This window comes from Panthera uncia, chromosome E1, assembly GCF_023721935.1.
Source record: "Panthera uncia isolate 11264 chromosome E1, Puncia_PCG_1.0, whole genome shotgun sequence".
Classification (NCBI taxonomy): Eukaryota; Metazoa; Chordata; class Mammalia; order Carnivora; family Felidae; genus Panthera; species Panthera uncia.
Window position 1 is genome coordinate 55590237 of NC_064814.1, and position 18406 is coordinate 55608642.

Below are 18406 nucleotides of genomic sequence, written 5' to 3' on the forward strand. Positions count from 1 at the left end.
GCTCTGCATGCTCTCTGTCGACAGACAGGTAACTTAGTTCTGTGTTCATGTGGCCCCTGACTCCTCAGCCACATCCAGTCTCTTAGAACATTGTGGAACGTAAGCTGCACTCGTATCTCCTTGTATTTCCTCCGAATAACGATCGACACTATTTCAGTGAGCAAACTGTGAAGGGGGCTTCGGAAAGACCAGGAGGGTGGGTCGCGTTGGGGGGGAAAGCGGCATCCGTTCGGGGTCACCATGAGTTGGCGACGTCGCCACATCTCTCCCTGTGATCGGTCCCCGGCCAGGGCCGGTCCGTGCGGCCGCGGGTGGCGGTCCCACGCGGACCCTGAGCCCCGCAGGCCCTGCCCGTGCGCTCGCTAGTCCTGGTCCAGGCGCAGGCGCAGCCCCGGGCAGAGGGTGGCCCAAAGCCCCCCCCTCCCCCCCCCCCCCCCCCCCCCGCGCCCCAGCCAGGCTCGCATGCCGACCTTTGCAAATTCAGCCGCTGCTTTGAGCCCAAAATGGAAACAGTAGTTTTGTGTCCCAGACTCACTCCAAGTTTGTCGAGGAGGTTTTACCGAACCTCGGGAACCGATGCCATCTGCCTGAATGTTGACATGCCCGTGGACGCGAATCTTTTTTCATTTCTCCTCCTCCCTGCCCCCCGGACAGTGTTACAGTGAACATTTAGCATTCTGTTTTTGGTTGATAGTTAAGCAAACTGACATTACAGAAAGTGCCTTAGACACTACAGTACTAAGACAACGTTAAATACATTATTTGCCTCTGTAACAACTTACTGTATAAGTTCTGACTTTGCTTCATATCATGTACCTCTCTAGTCAAAGTGGTATTATAAACATTCAGTGACAATGAATCAGTGTTAATTATAAATCCTTGATCCTCTGCAACGTGCTTGAAAACACCAACCTTTTGGGTTAAAAGCTTTAACATCTGTTAGGAAGAATTTGTCATGTGGGTTTGGAACCTTTGGTTTCCCCCCCCTTTACGAATTGTACTGGCTGTTGACCACCAGACACCCGACTGCAAAGAATCTTTTTTCTTGTATTCCCATATTTCTAGACAATGATTTTTGTAAGACAATAAATTTATTCATTATAGATATTTACGCCTGCTCTGTTTACTTGGAGGAAAAAGCACCCGTTGAGAATAAACACACCTCAATAAACGACAATAATCGTGTAAACGTGGAATCTGTTTTCATCTTCTGTTCTCAACGTCCCACCCGGGCCCTGACTGGAGGCTGTGAACTCCAGACTCTAAACGCGGCCGGCCAGGCCGCCGTTTCCGAGGGCGCTGTGCTCCCAGAAGCTGAGGGGTGACGGACTAGCTCTCTGGGCAGGCTTGGCTAGGAGTCCTGCTCACACAGTGGCCCCGGCGAGTGGACACGTGCGGTGGGGGGGGGGAAGGGCCGCTGGGGCTGGAGACCCAACGGTTAGTGGAAAAGGGGGCACTTCAGGGCTGCGAGATGAAGCCTTCAGGAGGGTTTCGGGCACCAACCAGTGCTCGTTACCGGATTCCGCGTTTCTAGCGGTTTCAGACCATGGCTTCGGGCGGGACGTCCGCACATGCTTCGGGTAGAGGCGCCCGGGGGGCTCGGTGAAGTGTCCAACTTCGGCTCGGGTCACGATCTCCCAGCTTGTGGGTTCAAGCCCCACTTCGGGCTCTGTGTTGACAGCTCGGAGCCCGCTTTAGATTCTGCATCTCCTGCTCGCTCTGCCCTCCCCAAATCCTGCTCACGCTCTCAAAAATAAAAAAACAAAAAAGTGGGGGGGGGGGGGCGCGCCTGGGTAGCTCAAGTCGGTTAAGCGTCCAACTTCAGCTTAGGTCGTGATCTTGCACTTTGCAGGTTTGAGCCCCGCGTGGGCTCTGTGCTGACAGCTCAGAGCCTGGAGCCTGATTCGGATTCTGTGCCTCCCCTCTCTCTGCCGCTCCCCTGCTCACGCGCTTTCTCTCTCTCTCTCTCTCAAAAATAAACGTTAAAAAATTTTTTCTTAAAATGCTTTGGGGAGGATTCAGGGGTGAGATCCAAGGGCAGCCTCCCTAGTGTGGGCCAATGAGGAGAGGCTGAAATGAAACACGAGGGAACACACAACCCCCTAGAGAATGTGGATTTTTTTTTTTTTTTTCTATTCCGTGACAGTCTCCGGTCAGGCCGGTTCTGGTTGGCCAGGCTGCCTGGCTGTGGTGGGCATGTAATAAAAAAAAAAAAGGCAAAAGCGCTCCCTCTGTCCTGTGTCACTACCACACAAGAGGAGGAGTGCAGTACATGTTTCACGCGTGTCCTCACCCTCACGTTCAACATCCTACCCAGGCGTCTGTGGACTTGGAGCTTTTCGCAAAAAGCAGGAACCCTTGCCTGGTGGCCGGCTTAACTGGTGTTACGTCGACAGCGGTAACGGTGTCTCCCACACCGCTCGGCCGTCCCGCGCCAGCACAATCAGGAGACACGTCACCTGCGTGGACCGGTCCCATTCCAGATTCCACAAAGACGTTCGCCAGAAAGAACCTCTCCTAACAAGCCACCGCTTTGTAGTCCAAGGAGAGGCAGCCCAAGGAAGAGGGTGTGCGGGAGCGGGGCTCCGAGCGGGTCAGAGACTCAAGCCAGCCAGCTGCCACCCAGCAGGGGCCTGGCACGTCGTGCGGAAGATTTCAGGCCGGACCGGGGAGAAGCCCTGTCCTTTGCCGAGATGAGGTTGAGACGCAGTCGGGCTCTGCTGGGGTTTTACCTCCGAGCTGTCATGCAGAACACGGCAGGCGCTTCCTTTTTTAATGCAGATGGCCCAGAGATTATTTTAATTTGCTTTAGTGGGGATAACAGACCTGTCCCTAGCCCGGCTGGCTTGAGAGTATACTTTCTTTTTTTAATGTTTTTATTTTATTTTTGAGACAGAGGAAGACAGAGCATGAGCAGGGGAGGGGCAGAGAGAGAGAGAGGGAGACACAGAATCCGAAGCCGAGGACCAGCCGAGGACCCTGCACGCCCGGCTGCCATTGGGGAATCTAGCAAATCGCGTGAAGGGTCTCATGCAATTCTTGCCAGAAATCAAACGCGAAACTCTCTAACAAGGATGCGGAACCAGAAATTCGCATCTAAGTCAGCGAGGTCTGTTTATTTTTTGAGTAGCCTAATGGCTCCCTCCCTGCTGCCCGGATGTCATGAAACCTTATTTAATGATGTCACGTGACACAATCAAGACCGTGAAACACTGGCTCTGACAGAGCCCTCCCTCGAAGTGCTGTGCTGCACAGATTCTGAGATGCCCATGTTCTCACATATGGGCATCATCTCCCACGATCGCCATCAACAAGGGGCAACTGTGACCTTGTCATCGCCAGGCTCCTCCTGGTCAGGTCGGGAAAGCCCGACATCAGACCTTGCAGAGTAAGTATCAGCAACTTAGAAGAAACTTCTGGAGCCAAGAGCAAAATAAAGCTCTTCAGTAGTGCTGAACGTCACCAACGCCCACCATATGGCCCAGAGGACGACGTTGTTTGGGGAAACACAACAGAACTCTGGGCGGTGACAGTTCAGAGCGCCGGAACCACAGTGCAAAATTTCAAGAACACCTCTTCTGTTTTACTTTTTATTTACGAACCGTGATATGGAAACGTGCCTAACGTGGTCAGAAAGAGCTCTTTCAATAAATATAAAAAGTCTAAACGAGCATTTCCCTTGGCGCAGTTTTCTTAATGGGTCACAAAATAAAGGTGTATCTTACGGGTGCTGGGTTTGAGATTCTAGGAGATTCTGGGGAGCCTGAGGGGTATGTGTATTTTTAACTTGCCCAACAGGGACGGCCAGTCGGCCGGCAGAGGTCAGGGAGCCCCTGCTTTGTGCTCCCGGCCCGAATTCTCAGCACAGAGGTCTCCGGGCCAACTTGGCCCAGGAAAGAAAATCTGTTTGGTCGCTTCCATTTTGAAAAATGAATTTGGGCAACTTCACAGGAAACTGTAGAACAAACTATTTGCATCTTTTTCTTTTCTTTTTTTTTTTTAAATAAAGCTGCAGACAACACGCTCATCCGTGTCCATTTCCCAGTGGCTACTCCCATCCCCGTGTGTTAGCACGTCCGCACGCCCACATCTCAACGGCTCCGTGGTATCCCGTTCGGCTACGGAGTCCTCCTGACCACTCCCCGGCCATCAGACATTCACGTTAATGCCGCTGAGACTGTTTTATTCGTCCTTACTGCTATGGGCGATTTTCCCAAAAGGAGAAAGAGAAGAGTTTTCCTAGCAGATCCCACTGCTACACTGATCAAAAACCTACAGAGAGTAACTTAGTGACACCAGTAATGCAAAAGTACCTATTCTCCTAAATCCTAGGTGACAACGGAACTTGATTTTTTTTCCTCCCTGGCTAAAGCAATCACTATCTTTGGAGACAAAAAAAACCGTGTTTCTTAACTCCACCGACTACCTACAGGGAGCAACGGGGCTCTGAGCTCATTCAGACCTCCCTCTCCTGACCGTGAATCCAAGCGCGTGCCAGAGAACCTACTGCCCAGGCCTGCCAGCCGAGCGCCCTCCTCCCTCGCCTCCCACCGACGGATCGTGACAGATCGTGACGGGGGTATCAGAAAACACCCCACAGACGGACAGATCTGGGTTCCGCGTGCCTCGTTTCCCTCGGGGAGGCTTCAGAGCGGACAGGAAACCCTAGCAGAAGACCTGTGGGGGCAAGCGTGACTCTGAATGGCCAACCCCACGTGGTCGCCCGGCCCCAGCACCTGCAAGCTGTGTTCTCGTTTCAAATTTGCCTCTTGACGCGCGCTAGCTGATAAAGGAAGTCCGCCACGTTAATCCTTACAAAAGGGATACCGCGCTCCCCCGTGTATCATGTTTTTAACTGCCACGGGACCAGTTTTCAGGTAAGACGCGTGAAGTCACAGGGAAGTGACTCACAAACACGCCTCCTCACCCGGCCCCCATTTTTAGGAAAGACTCAAGCAACAAGCCTCCGTTTTTAAGGTCCAGCTCATGTTCTCAATTTGCTTCAAACTTTGGGGCAAATATAGACAGGAACACAGTCGGTGAAGTGAAGCTGGAATGATGAAAAGGCTCATCTTAGCGTCCTCTAACCTCACTGCTGGGACCCATCCCCGGGCTGGCCTCGTTCCCACCAGCAGCCAGCAGCCAGGCAGGACGGCTCTCCGCCCCCGGACACCTCCCCTTTCCCGGAGGTGCCAGTGTCCACGCTGGCCCTCGGAAGGGCCGGCTGGGAGCAGCAGAGTCGGTACCTGACCGGCACGGGCCTGGGAGACCAAGCTTGTGTGAGCCCCCACGGCTCGTCGTTTCCAAGCAGCCAAAACCGGCTCATCTCCTGAGACATGAAACAGAGTCGAGGCCGGCCAGCGAGGCCCCAAGCCTGGAAAAGTGGAGCATACAGCAGAAAAGACCCGAGCTGGTTTCCAGTCCCGGCTTTTCTGTGACCTTGCTGTGTGAGCTCAGGCCGGGAACGGAAACTCTGCGCCCGCTTCCCATCTGAAAGCTGGGCTGAGCCAGCTCTTCCTGCTCTCAGGCCACCTGTATCTCGTTCTCCCGTCCTCTCCTGAGCTCAGCATTACACCTCTGGCTTCTGCCCTTAACTGAGTTGATGGGGTGCAGTTTCTGGCTATCCTGGGCTGGAAGGAAGCAGAACACTGGCCCCTGCTCGCCTGTGGGAAGGCGTCTGGGGGGCAAGGGGTGGGCGCGGGCGGTGAAGCTGCGTGTCACTACCTGGGGGGACCGGCGCAGGGAGGGCTCGCTCCTCGAGGGTTCGTGAGAGCCGGGCTAAGCAGGGCATCAGGAGTCCTGGCGGGAGAGCACACTGAGACGGGCGGCTGACGGCTGGATGGGCAAACAGTCCGGGGTCGGGGCGCCTGGGGGGCTCGGTCGGTTAAGAGTCCGACTTCAGCTCAGGTCACGATCGCATGGGTACGTGGGTTCGAGCCGCGCGTCGGGCTCTGTGCAGACAGCTCAGAGCCTGGAGCCTGCTTCGGATTCTGTGTCTCCCTCTCCCTCTGCTCCTCCCCTGCTCACACACTCTCTCAAGAATAAATATTTTTTAAAAAGTCCGTGGTAACTTTCATGCCTGGTGACATAACGTACTATCTGGGCAAGTACAAAGTAGCCTCTTCAGCCAAATGATCCAAACGGAAGGCGGAGGACAAGACCAAGAAGTCGGCCGGCTTCCTCAGGGGCTCCTGTGCCAGGGGCCGCTGCAGCTACAAAAACACCCAAAAATACAGGAGGGTCTCCTCCTGAAGCCTGCAGCTTACACGGCCCTTTCACGGACCTGGCCCGTGCTCTCCTGGACCCAGAGGTGGCAACACGTGGTAAATGACAGACACATGGGTTCCTGCAGCCAGCGCCCCCCCACCCCCCAGTCATCACTGACCAACAGTCTGCAGGGGATGATCCCAGGGGCGTCTAGCTGGAAGGGAAATCATCTGGGAGCCAGGGGCCAGGATTCAGGGCTCAGGGACTCATCCGTGCCTTAACTGCATTAGTTCTACTTCTGTTTTCCATCTGAGGCTCCTGCATGAACACAGAGACCTGCTAGGTCCTTCAACCTCTGATCGGATCCAATCCTTGCACAGATGGTTGGGAAAGAAGCTGGGAGCAGAGACGAGTTCTCTCCGCAACTGCTCGGCCAGCGCACCCAGGCCCGGCACACCCAGCACCCCGAGGGTCTCTCGGTGAGTCCGCTTACAACACAATCTCCGAACCGACTAACAGGGTATTTCTGCCCCGTACTAACAGAAGAAATTTTTACAAAGGTATCGGACTCATTCGTGTTTCTTACTTGCTTACAAATTGGATTCGCTTTTCATTCACTTACAGTTTTAAGACTACAGACCATCTGGTTTATTTTCACTCATCATTACAAGCGTTAGGGTTCAGAACCGGACCCATTCGTACAGCCGCCCCAGTCTCCCCGTCCCTCAAATCCAGTCACTTTGCGTCTTTGCTCCCAAACACCCGGCATCTTCCCTCACTTGCCAACATCAACCTGCGGGATGAGGACAGAAGCCCAGAGCCAAGTGACATCCAGCCCCAGAACACGGACACATGTCCTAAAAGCAACACATCCAGAGGGCCGGCTCCTGGATCCACCACCCTGTCCCTCCCTCCTCCCTCTTCCCAGACCACCACGTGCAGCCCCAGGCCTTCCTGGAAACTCCTGGAAATCACAGCTACGAGCAGAGACCGGCACCAAGAACCAGCATGAGAACACCTGCATCAGACACCTCCTCGGGAGACCGCCCAGCTCTTCTTTGCACCGCCCCCCCCCCCCCCCCACACACACACAGCTGCCATCTGTCTGCACACCTCGAGTCAGAACCCAAGGGACATTTCTGAACCGGGCTTTGCAACTCTGGTCTTCTCTCCCAGGCTGGCAGAAACCCAATAAAGCAACCTCAATCCGTTTCGTTTTGGTTTTTTCTGTGAAATTTATTGTTTCCACATTAAAAGATTTTTTTGAGGGGAAGTATTTTCTTTTAACCACATGATGATCCTATGCCGCTGCCCAGAGTAGGACACCATCGTAAGTCATTAACATGCCGTGTGAGTTCTGAATAAATAAAAGCTACAAAGCCCAAGTTATATACAAATATCTTAGGCGATAATGTTTACAAACCTATGTACAATAAAACAAATGTAAACAGTAAATGCAGCATGAGAGTAATCAAGATGATCGGGAGCAACCACCTACGGCCAGTCTGCCCACCAGAAGCCCCCTGGATGGGGCCGCTCGACGCTTCCTAACACAAGTGGACAGGCCCTCAGAGGACAAAACAAAACGCCCTGAAAGATGTCGCTTAACTGAAGGACCAGAGAGCCGGCAAGGAGGCTGCTGCCCCCGCCCCTCACCCCGAGTCTGAGGCACACGGATGAGGAGCAGACGGTGCCCCGGCCCCAGAGGCTCCCGCTAGCTGGGGTCCAGACGGGCATTTCGCTGCTCTGGGAGGCAAGTCTATGGAATGATAACCGCTAAAGTAAAATCAGAAGGTGCAGAAAATGTTCCCTAATTCAGTGACCTTCCCGACCCCCGACCAGCAGCAGGTCACACGGTGGGGAGTGGAGCTGGCGAACACGCGATCATGAGCGCTGAAGAAGCGTGGGCGGGAGCCGGCGGGAGCTGGGGGGGAGGGGCGGGGGCACGTGTTGACCTGATCTGGGGGAGACCTTCTAGAAGGTCGGCAATGTCTTAAACACAACTAAACCCTATCCGTACAGCTGGGTGGGAGCTATGGGGCAGGCGTGATGATGATGGGTACTTCTGCATCCAGTGACCAAGGAGTACACGGACGTGCCACCTTGTGACCCACAAAAGTGCAATCATGTGAGACCAACGGCACCACGGCGAGAAGAGGAAATAGCCAGTATTGATATCGCGCAGAGTCCTGGGGCCAGGCAGGGCCCAGCAGCCGCCGCCGCATGCAGCCTGCCCTCTGCCAGCCGTGGGGAGGCAGACGCAGGGGCCCAGGCCGGGCCCAGGCACCGAGGGACGAGGCGTGGGTGTCCTGGGCTGTTGGAGGAGGGCAGGCGCCCCCACCCGGAGGCCGGGCACTCACACACTGAGAGGCAGCATACCCGGTGCTGACGACGGGCGCGAGGAGCCCAGACCAGGAGGAGGAGGCGCTGGGTCAAAGCCGTTTACTGCCCTGTGGGGGTGACCAGAGCACAGAGGGGAAGGGAAGGGAGGGGAGGGGGGAGAGAGAGACACTGTCATTTAAAATCACTCGACACCCGACAAGAAATGCACGTGCCCTCTACGGGCGCTCCCCTTCCGGCCCACAGCAGGATCGTGGGGCCCGGGGAGAGAGGCTGCCGGGAAGGCGCCAGCCGGTCAGAGCCTCGAGAACTCGGCGGTGCCGGAGCGAGATTACATGCTCCCCGCTCGGCAACTCCGTCCTGCCAGCCACAGCCCTGACCTCTCCCGTGCGGAGCTGGGCTGAGTGTCTGCCAACGGGGAAGTCGTTAAATAAATGATGGTGCAACTCAACAATGAATTCTATACGGCCATTAAAAACACATGCCACAGGCTTCTTTAATAGCACGGGGAAGTACTCAGAACGTAATTAACACTAGGTAGAATGAGCAGTTACCGACCTGTATGTGTTCAACGACGTGAAGGAAAAAAGTAGTTAGGTGCTAGATTCTAAACTGCAACCTCTTATATAAATGGATGTTACTTCTAGGCAGCTACATCTAGAATGTGCTAGAATGTGCGGGGAGGGGGACGCTACACATATATGTATATAAAATCATATATGTTACGGAAAGAAAATTTAACGAGTTACTTTTCCTCCATCTGGGTAGCGGGTAAATTTTAATACTTTAAACTTTTTCTTTGTTTTCCCAATCTCCTACACTACACGTGAATATCTTCACGAGACGGAGGAAGAAGTAACTGTTAAACTGTTTCCCAAGCAGAGCCAGACAGGGGAGGCTTCTCTGCAGAGGCCTGAGTGCCGTGCCCAGCCCAGCCCAGCCCAGCCCAGCCCCCAGCGCCTGCAGCCAGCACCCGGCACCCAGGCCCAGAAGGCGCAGAGTGCCCCAGCCCCGCCCAGCGGCCCCCACAGCCACAGGAAGCAGCCGGCGAAGGAGCACAGGGCTGGGACCTCTCTCAGGAAGCCACGCAGCCCTTCCATACTGAACACGCTCCCGGGGAATCCACCCCACTCGCGACCTGAGAGGCGCAGCCAAGCGCGGGGCCCGCACCGTGCCGCGCGTGCCATCGCTGTCCCCCCGCCACCACCTGCTCATCACAGGGGTCCGGGGAGTTGAACACGGGCTCAAGGAGAGAGGTTCTCTTCAAAGGAACGAGAACAGACACACACACCCTACAGGTTCATCATTTCACACACTGAAGAAGCAACTCGGAGAAACGGGCATGCACAGAGACGACAAATGACCCTGACCACTCTGAAGAAAGCGTTAACATCTGAACTCTGAAGTAACCAAGCTCAGAGCAGAGATGCTGCCTTTGGAATCAAGCCGGGTACACTCAGACCAAGAGCAAGAGGAGGGGCTCTGGGAGGCGTGACCCCCCCCAACTCCCTCCCCCAGCGAGCACACCCAGGAGCTCCCCTTTCCTTTCTGGGCTCGGGGAGGGCGGACATCCAGGCTTCATCACCTGTGAAAACTTCAGATCACCCTCTCCATTCTGCCTGTGACTCTCCTCAGGGCAGGGCCGCACCCCGCCTGCCACTGCAGCCTCCACGGGACAAGCCCCGGCTGTCATTCAACCAGCCAGTCCCAGGGCCCCAGGACCCACTTCCTACTCCTAGACGCTCAGCAACAACGAGGCGGGCCTCCGCTTTAAACATGTGACCACCAGACTCCGGTCCCAGAGCATGGCACAGGCCCCGCTGGGCACCAAGCAGCGGCCGGCACCTGTTCCCCCAGGGACGTGCAAAAACCCCGGGAGAATGGCCCCACATGCAGGTTTAGGGCTGGGGTTCCTGCATTTTCAAGCTAGATAGACCTTAAAGAACGCCAAGTTCATCCCTATCGTTCTATTACTAAAGAGACCAAAGCAAGCCCAAGCCCAGCCGAGGCTCACCCCGTGAGCTTGTCAACGGGGGCGCAGGCCACATTATCTCTTCCCTGTCTGCGCCTGGTCAGAGGGCACCTGACAGCCCTCGGCAACAACTCCGGTGCTCCCGATGCCGCCCAGCTCTAACGGGGAAAGCAGCAGTGCAATCCGGAATATAAGAGGAAAACAAGTAGGTGGGCGATTCCTCTGTGTGGGCAGAAATGCGAATTCTTGATCTGAAGGCAGGATGATGCACAGAGAGAGTAACAATCTGCCAGGGCCTCTCTGGGCACCTGAGTCAAGGTGTGGGAAGTAAAAGGCCGGGTGGGGGTGGGTGGGGGGGCGAGGGGGAAGAGAAGAAGAAAGAGGAAGGAAGGGAGGGAAGGAACGAAGGGGGAGAGAGAGAGAGAAAGAGAAACAAACCAAAGGAAGGGAAAAAGGAAGGGGGAGGAGGAAGGGAGGAGGAGCAGAAGGAGGAGGCTGTCTGCCGAGGTCCTCTGGGGAACAGAAAGCTGTGCAGTGGGGAAAAGGCTCCAAGAGAAGCAACACCCCCTGCCCCTCACATCTGGTTTCAGGAGCAGCAAAAGAGCCAAAGGGACATGTCCCAGTGGAGAGGGAATGGGCAGGGATGGAGAACCAGATCTGGGAATCACCTACACCAAAAAGGTTCCAGAAGCTATGAAATGTCATGGTCTTACCACCATAGTCTGGTTTGAGAGTCTGAAAAACGGAGAATCTAGCTAAGGGCAGATACCAAGGTCAGCTGTAAAATAGCAACAGAAGAAGTGAGAAGGCAGACAGAGCTAGTCGGGAGGGCAAGAAATCTCTCGTGACAGAGACAAAGCACGGAGACGGAACCCTTCCGAGCAGCAAGGACAGGACGAGAGAAGGCCGGAGGTGCTGCGTGAGTGCAGGCTCCCGGATGAACGGATGCTCACACAAGCCCCAGCAGCTCTGCGAACTGAAAGGTGCATTCCTGACAGGACAGATCGTACACACACAAGTCCGTCTAGAACATTCCGGCATACTTGGAGATACACGAGTGAGTGTGGAGGAGAGAGCCCCCACCAGCACTGGCGCCTGCCTTGAGAAAACAGAGGGCTCCAGGTAGCAGGAAGAACCCTAGTCCCATCAAGTCGAATCAGATGTGATCCCCGGGCCTGACAGGGACACTCCACCCCCTCGCCCAGACTTCCAGCGTCATCACCGCAGCCCCTGACCCTACGTCACAGGGGTCACAGGCCTGCTGGCCACAAGGGCCCCAGGACCGCCACCACCAACTGTCTTGTCCTGCGCGGCCGAGCCAGTACGAAGGGGGACAGTCGGCCCAACGGGAACCTGACAGGCCACTCGCGGGCTGTAAGTTGGTTAAAGCAGAGTCAGCCCCATGCAGTTAGTAACACCACTCTGTTAATGCGTCTTCCACCATATACCATGACTGCGAAAGAAGGAAAAGAGCACAGCAAACAAATTCAGTTACCCATGAACAACGTGGGAAATATGACTTTTTCTTGCCTAATAAAAAAAAAAAAGGAAAAAACATTACACAGTAATACAAGTACGATCTTCACAGCGTGTCCTCAAAGTGGTCTAGTCTACACCCACCTACACACACCCCAAACGACACGAGCCGGCTTACAGACCAGGGTACATGCTACCACAGAGACGAAGCGAAAGCGGATGAAGAAAACACAACGTTTTCGAGAGAAGTCCGGTGGCTGTGCTACACGTGAGGTTTCGACACAGAGGGCCACCAGTGGCTGAGGACTCGGAGCCATGCCGGGGAAGGAGGTCCAGAGAGCCACAGTCTAGAAACCGGCAGAAGCGACCAGACTAGATAAAACCCTGTTTCTGGGAAGCCCTCAGATCGCCAGAACTTACAGGATATTTTCAAATCACATGCACTACTATCTGGGGAGAGGGCGGTATCGTGTGGTTCCATGTGGTCAGGCCTCACTGCATCTCAGGATTCTGAGGGAAGGGGAGGGGCGGGGCGGGCACACGCGCTCGCACCTCCTCTACTGAAGCCCCTCCCTCACCGTGGGGCACTGGTAAGCTCAGTGACAGAGCCACAGGCACACTCCTCCGGAGCGGGACGCAGGACAGGCAGGTTCCAGAGCCAAAGGCTTTTTAAAATGAAGTTTTTCCTGCTGCTAAAAGTCCAACTACACACTTCTACGCTTCTGTAAGAAATGGTGTTTTTTCTTTTAACCCGCCAGACTGAAAAGTGGAACTGGGAGGTGGGCTATTCCCCCCGCTTCCTTCTGCATCGTTAGATTTTATCTAGTCACTGCAGCAGCAGGAAGAAAGGCAGAGTTTAGAGCCAGGCAGGCCAGAAGGAAGCCAGAATCCAAGCAAAGGGGCAAGGAAGGACAAACACAGCAAAAGCACCAGAGTGAGCCTCGGGGATATGGCAACTAGACAAACCTAATTCCAGAAAGAGGTTAATATCGGGGTGTGTATGTACAATCCACATAAACTAAGCACTTGGGAAAAGGCAGGCCCACAATAAGCACATTTAATTCTTACCATAAATTGTTCTATTAAAATGTGTACTATTTAAGCCAAAACTAAATATCATCTGTAACTGTTTCTTTCGGGAGGCACGCCTCCAGGTTCGGTTCCGAAAATAAAGCCTACACGTGCATCCAGGATGTTCCTCAGGGGACAGGGGCTCCGCGACAGTGCCCAAAGCCCACGCCTGGTTCCAGGTTACTCCGAATCCTCCACAACTACCTTAGACTGGGTCCATCTCTGGGCATCCCTGCCCCGGGGCTCTGCATCAGCGCTCAGGAAAAAGCCAGGAGCAGTGACCCTGAACTGACCATGTTACCCCTCCCTCGTCGTGACTGTTCTAAGGACCCTCTACATACAAAGGCATCCCTCCAACCAGTCCATTTCTGGTTCACGCCTGTTCTCACATCACAGGGCATCCGAGGCAAGAAGTATGATGCCAGATAAAGACTAATAACTACTCTATTGCAGGTTAATTAGAAGTTGCAAAAATCACAAGTTGGAAAAAAAAATTAGGTACTGTTTTCATCGCTCAGGAAAACTACCCCTAAACTCCCCCTGTGAATGGCAACTTTCATGTAAAGTATCTATTTTTTCCGCTTGCCATTACAGTATGAAAACAGGCACTCCTCAAGATTGCCTGAAACCCCTAAACCTGAGGAAAATTCATTTTATACTTACGCTCCCTGAGGAATCCCAACGGTCAGAATGGAGCTCTGATTCATATACTGCTGTTCTAGAATGTGCTCCTTACTGAAATGTGTATACTTGAAGGAAGAACTCCCATAAGGGAGAGAGAGAACCCAGAACACTCCGCAAGGGTGGACAAAAGGCGCTGTTCAGAGCGGACTGTGTGCCACATCCAGTCCTCCCTAAATGCGCCATAGTGAGGAGAGCTCCTTTAAGAAACTGAAGTTTCTAGAGGCGCCTGGGCGGCTCAATTAGTTGAGCGTCTGACTCTTGATTTCAGCTCGGGTCATGATCCCAAGGTCATGGGATCAAGTCCAGCGTTGGGCCCTGTGCTGAACATGGAGCCTGCTTGGGATTCTCCCTCTCACTCACTCTCTCTCTCTGTCCCTCCCCCAGTTCTTGTTCTGTCTCTCTTAAAAAAAAAAAAAAAAAAAAAAAAGCTGAAAATCTCTAGACTTGCATCTGTATCGCTTTCATAGAACAAGAACAGCCTCTACGACTCAAAAAACAAGCAAGGGCTCACGGTGCCTCAGCCGCTGTTCCGGGAACAGCTACGTGAGGTGACGCGGTCAGGCTACCCAGACCACGGTCCTAACCGGTTGTAGCCAAATCAAGGCACATCCAAAGGATAACCGTGCAGCGTCGGTCTCTTTCACTCGAGGTACGACAATATGTGCTGACATGGAAAGATCTCAAAAGCCTAAGTCGTGTAGGGGGCAGCAGAGCAATATTTAAGGTACAGCCCCACAGACTCTCAAAAGCATGCGGCAGACGCAGAAAAACAGGACCCTATGTGCCTAGGAATAGGCGTAAGGATGTTTACTCTTTATGCACCTGTACCAGCTGGAACCTGCTGCACTGAGGGCGTGCCACTGCTTCCAACTTACGCCAGTTTGTTTTTTTTTTTTTAACTCTCAACGCCCCAAAACCACCTTCTCATCATACTGCACCGGTGCCTCCTGAACTGTATTTGATCCAGAGGGTTCATATTTTTCTAAAACGCAGAGTCCGCACGGTCACGACCACAGTGCCCTCGTCCACCCTTACCACAAACTGGCCGAGAACGTCTCCCAGCACCCTGACCACAAGGACAGTACCACGGCCATCCTGAATACCCAGAGCCTAACACTGCTGCCTGGCAAGAGTCTGCCTCCCGAGACGGAAGCCTCAGAGCTCCCAGGGCAACAGACTCCATGGGGACCTGAAGACAACAGATTTCGGGTCCCCTGAGATCTGGGTGACACCATCTCAGGTAGGCTTACCGGACAGAGTTTACCTTTCCGAAGTTCAATAAGCTCGCTTAATAACGTGCTATGTCACTGCTCCAAACTATCACTTAAAAGGTCCAAGACTTACCCTTTGTCAAAGAAAGACGTGTGTCCTGATCGAGGGAACTTTGTGCTGTCGCTGTTCATCAGCCCACAGTTAACATTCCCTGAAAGATAGGATTTTCGTGATGCCTGGTCCTTTGCAAAATTCCTGCAAGCCGCTAATTTGGATTCTAAAGCCTACGGAAAGAAGGAGGAATGATCTGGTTGTCAAAACAGTAGCTGTACATAAAAATCTGCATTTTAAGACACTTCTATTTCAAGACTAAAATTGTACTTTCTCAGTGGATAATGGTAGCCATTTAAGCCACAATCACCTCACTAATAGAAAGAGGGGATATTTATGCTGACTCCAACATCATGAGCTCAGAACAAGTTATTCCCCTCAGTGTTACCAAGGATTACAGCTATAATCCTGACCTTCACTAAGAAAAATGTGGCACAAGTAGACAGAGACAGATGCCAGGTTCTTTTCTGAGTTGTGGACTATTAGAGAGCCATTCATTTCCTACATGCAAGACACTCATTCATTCAAATACTTGCTGAGTGAACACCGTCCTACAGCACGACCTGTGTCTGAGGGATCAGTAGTACAGACCTGCAGTCGGGAAAAGAGGGGTCTAGAAATGAAGATTGAGAAGATATTCACGCCAGGGAGTAGACAAGGTCATGGCTGTGAATGAGATCAGGAATTCCACGACAGAACTCTGAGTAAAATCAACACTGAAAGGGCACGCATATGAAGACCCACCAAGACGACAAAGAGAACGAGCAGGAAGGCAGGAAGCAGACCTGACACAGGATCAGAGAAGCAAAGAAGGCATCACGTGCACATGCTCGCTCTCTCTCAAAGAAAAAAAAAAGGGGGGAAGTGCCTGGGTGTCCGGTTGAGCTCACTCTTAATTTCGGCTCAGGTCATGATCCCACTAGTGAGACCGAGCCCCATGTCAAGCTCCCGCAGAGCACGGAGCCTGCTTGAGATTCATTCTCTCTCCTTCTCACCTGCTCGCACTCTCGCTCTCTAAAATAAAACTTAAAAAAAAAAAAAAAAAAAAAAGGCATTTAAAAAAAAGTCAGTGTTGAATGTTTCAAGAAGAAGTAGGGCAGAACAAAGAGCATCCACTGGGTTTGGCGGTGCTGAGATCATCAATGAGCAGGGGACAGAGCCCAGACTGGGCTGTCTGGGGAGCATGAACGCGGTAAAAAATGCTAACAATAAATGAAGACACACTTTCAAAAAGCCTTGCTGTGAAGGGAAGGGAGAAAGAGGGTGACCGTTAAAGAGAGATATAGGGTAAAAGGAAAGAACGGATGCTTTTACTTGGATTAAACACTGTAGGATTCGTAATACACAAACATCACATACAAAGTATGTACATGACACATAACGTGTAACCCGTAAAGATGACATACAAATATTACAACACAGTAAAACGCTAAAAATATAGGAGACACCGACAAGAGGGCTGGAAGACCTGGGATCCAAGGCACAGAGGGACAAAATCAGCCATGGGCAGAACATGATACTTTGACCATGGAGATAAAAAGGGAGAATGGCTACAAACACAGGCGATGAGAGGAGAGTAACAAAAGAAGGTAAGAGGGGAAACGAAGAAGTTGAAATCAGATGGCCTTGATTTCTCAGTGGAAGAGGATGCAGGAGTGGGGATGGAGCTTCCAGTTCAAGTCAGCGGACAAAGGAGGACAAAGAAGTGGAAAATGAAACATCCCTAAGAGCACGCAGGGCTGGCAAATAACCGCAGACCAAAAGCTCTGGTGACGTCTGGGAGGGAGGCTGTCAACTCCATGGATAAACCACACAGGGACTCCCAAGGTCACCATTCGGGCACCATTTCTGAATAAATCACTTAACGTAATAAGCAAAGCAAACAAGGAACAAAGAAAGTTGCGGACAGGAAGTCCAGGAACACGCAGAGCCAACCCAGGGGCGAAGGGCAGAGAACCGCAGCAGAGAAGCCACGAGCCTATCCAAGCGCAGGCGGGAAGGGACCGTGAGAAGCTGCGAGACACGAGACCTGGCAAAGAAAGGCCTGGCTTCTTCCACCCACCAGAAGAAGGTGGTAATTGAGAGCACCAGGAAAAGGAAAAAGGTAATTGAGAGCGCCAGGAAAAGGAAAAAGGATACAAATAGGAAAAAACTGGGCATATTTTGAGTAAACCATAAAAAAACAAATGCTTGACACACGGTTGAGTCAAGAGCCCAGCTCCTGCTCTACGATGGAGGGTAGAGGGCGGGGGGGGGGGGGGGGGGGGGGGGGGGCAGAACACTGTAGACGCTACAAGTTTTCAGTTTTTACAACCAACCAGTGGAGAGTGCAAGATGGGACAGAGAACTCACAAACACAACAAGGAGCTGAGAGTGTAATAAATTGAGAAACAGAGGTTTAAGCATGTCATTTAAAGTTATAAAAATAACCAAGAGACCAAAAAATAAAAAACTGGGGGGATGTGAGTTAACTTCATCTTTTTGCTTAAAGCTGAGAAGTCAAGACACCAAAAAATAAGCACATTATTTGAGTTATGGAGCTAAATACCATAATTCTTGTAACAAATGGGATTTTAAAAATGGTTAGGAGAAAACATTATGTACTGTATGAAATAATTTTTATTGTTTTTTATACTAGGCTAAAATGCAGATTTAGAATTACTCTGATGGTCAGAAAATCACTGTATCGGCCAGAAAAAGCAGACACGGGACCCTGTACCGTGGCCTCCCATTTCTTCATTATGTGACGCATAATGCAATTTCTGCTTTTTTCAGAAAATATCTCTCACAAAAAAGTATGTGAAGGGGCAGTGGATAGCAGGCAGTTTCAGGGGCAGATCACTGAGAAGGGAGATAGAAGTCGCCGAGGGAAACAGGAAAGGGAACCAAAGCAGGAGACGCTAACTTCACAGTGGCATAAATCCACACAGCTACGTAACTGCTTCCTGAGATCCAGGTTCAGGGAAGGAGAGGTCCAACTGCTTGACTGATCCAGACGGCAGGTCTCGTCCATGGCCAAAAAGATGACGAGTCAGCAGTGAGAGTAAGCCATCTGTGGGATCACGGATGAGCACAAGAAATGAAAGCAAGAGATGGCTAAAAGGCCAAGAGGCTCCCACCACTGTAAGGTCAGAGAGTAGGTATTCTAGAAGGAAAAAACTGAATAAGCAGTAAAACGAGTTTAATATTTCAAAAGCCCAACTGTTCTGGAATACCGGGTTAGAGCCAAGGAGACAGCACAGAAGCTCAAGTGGCCAAGGAGCAGTAAGACAGACGTGACTAAGACGAGGAAGGCCCGTCATGAGCCAGTGCTGAGTCCTGCAGAGACAGCTG

The 18406-nt window shown here is 52.4% G+C and overlaps 1 protein-coding gene across 17 annotated transcripts in view; it reads right to left on the bottom strand.

Moving 5' to 3' along the window:
• NDEL1 (nudE neurodevelopment protein 1 like 1) overlaps positions 1-18406 on the bottom strand; it is an 80863-nt gene that overhangs the window by 27033 nt on the left and 35424 nt on the right. For 7 of the 17 annotated variants that reach the window (XM_049636960.1, XM_049636962.1, XM_049636964.1 and 4 more), the window contains 2 exons: positions 15095-15246; positions 4949-8657 (listed from right to left, as the gene is read on the bottom strand). In XM_049636960.1, coding sequence (XP_049492917.1) covers positions 8564-8657; positions 15095-15246 — 246 coding nt within the window. In that variant the 3' untranslated portion in view covers positions 4949-8563. Of the gene's footprint in view, positions 1-4948; positions 8658-12014; positions 12050-14153; positions 15247-18406 lie in introns of those variants that run through there. The other 10 variants (XR_007459210.1, XM_049636968.1, XM_049636969.1 and 7 more) reach the window with 6 other exon arrangements.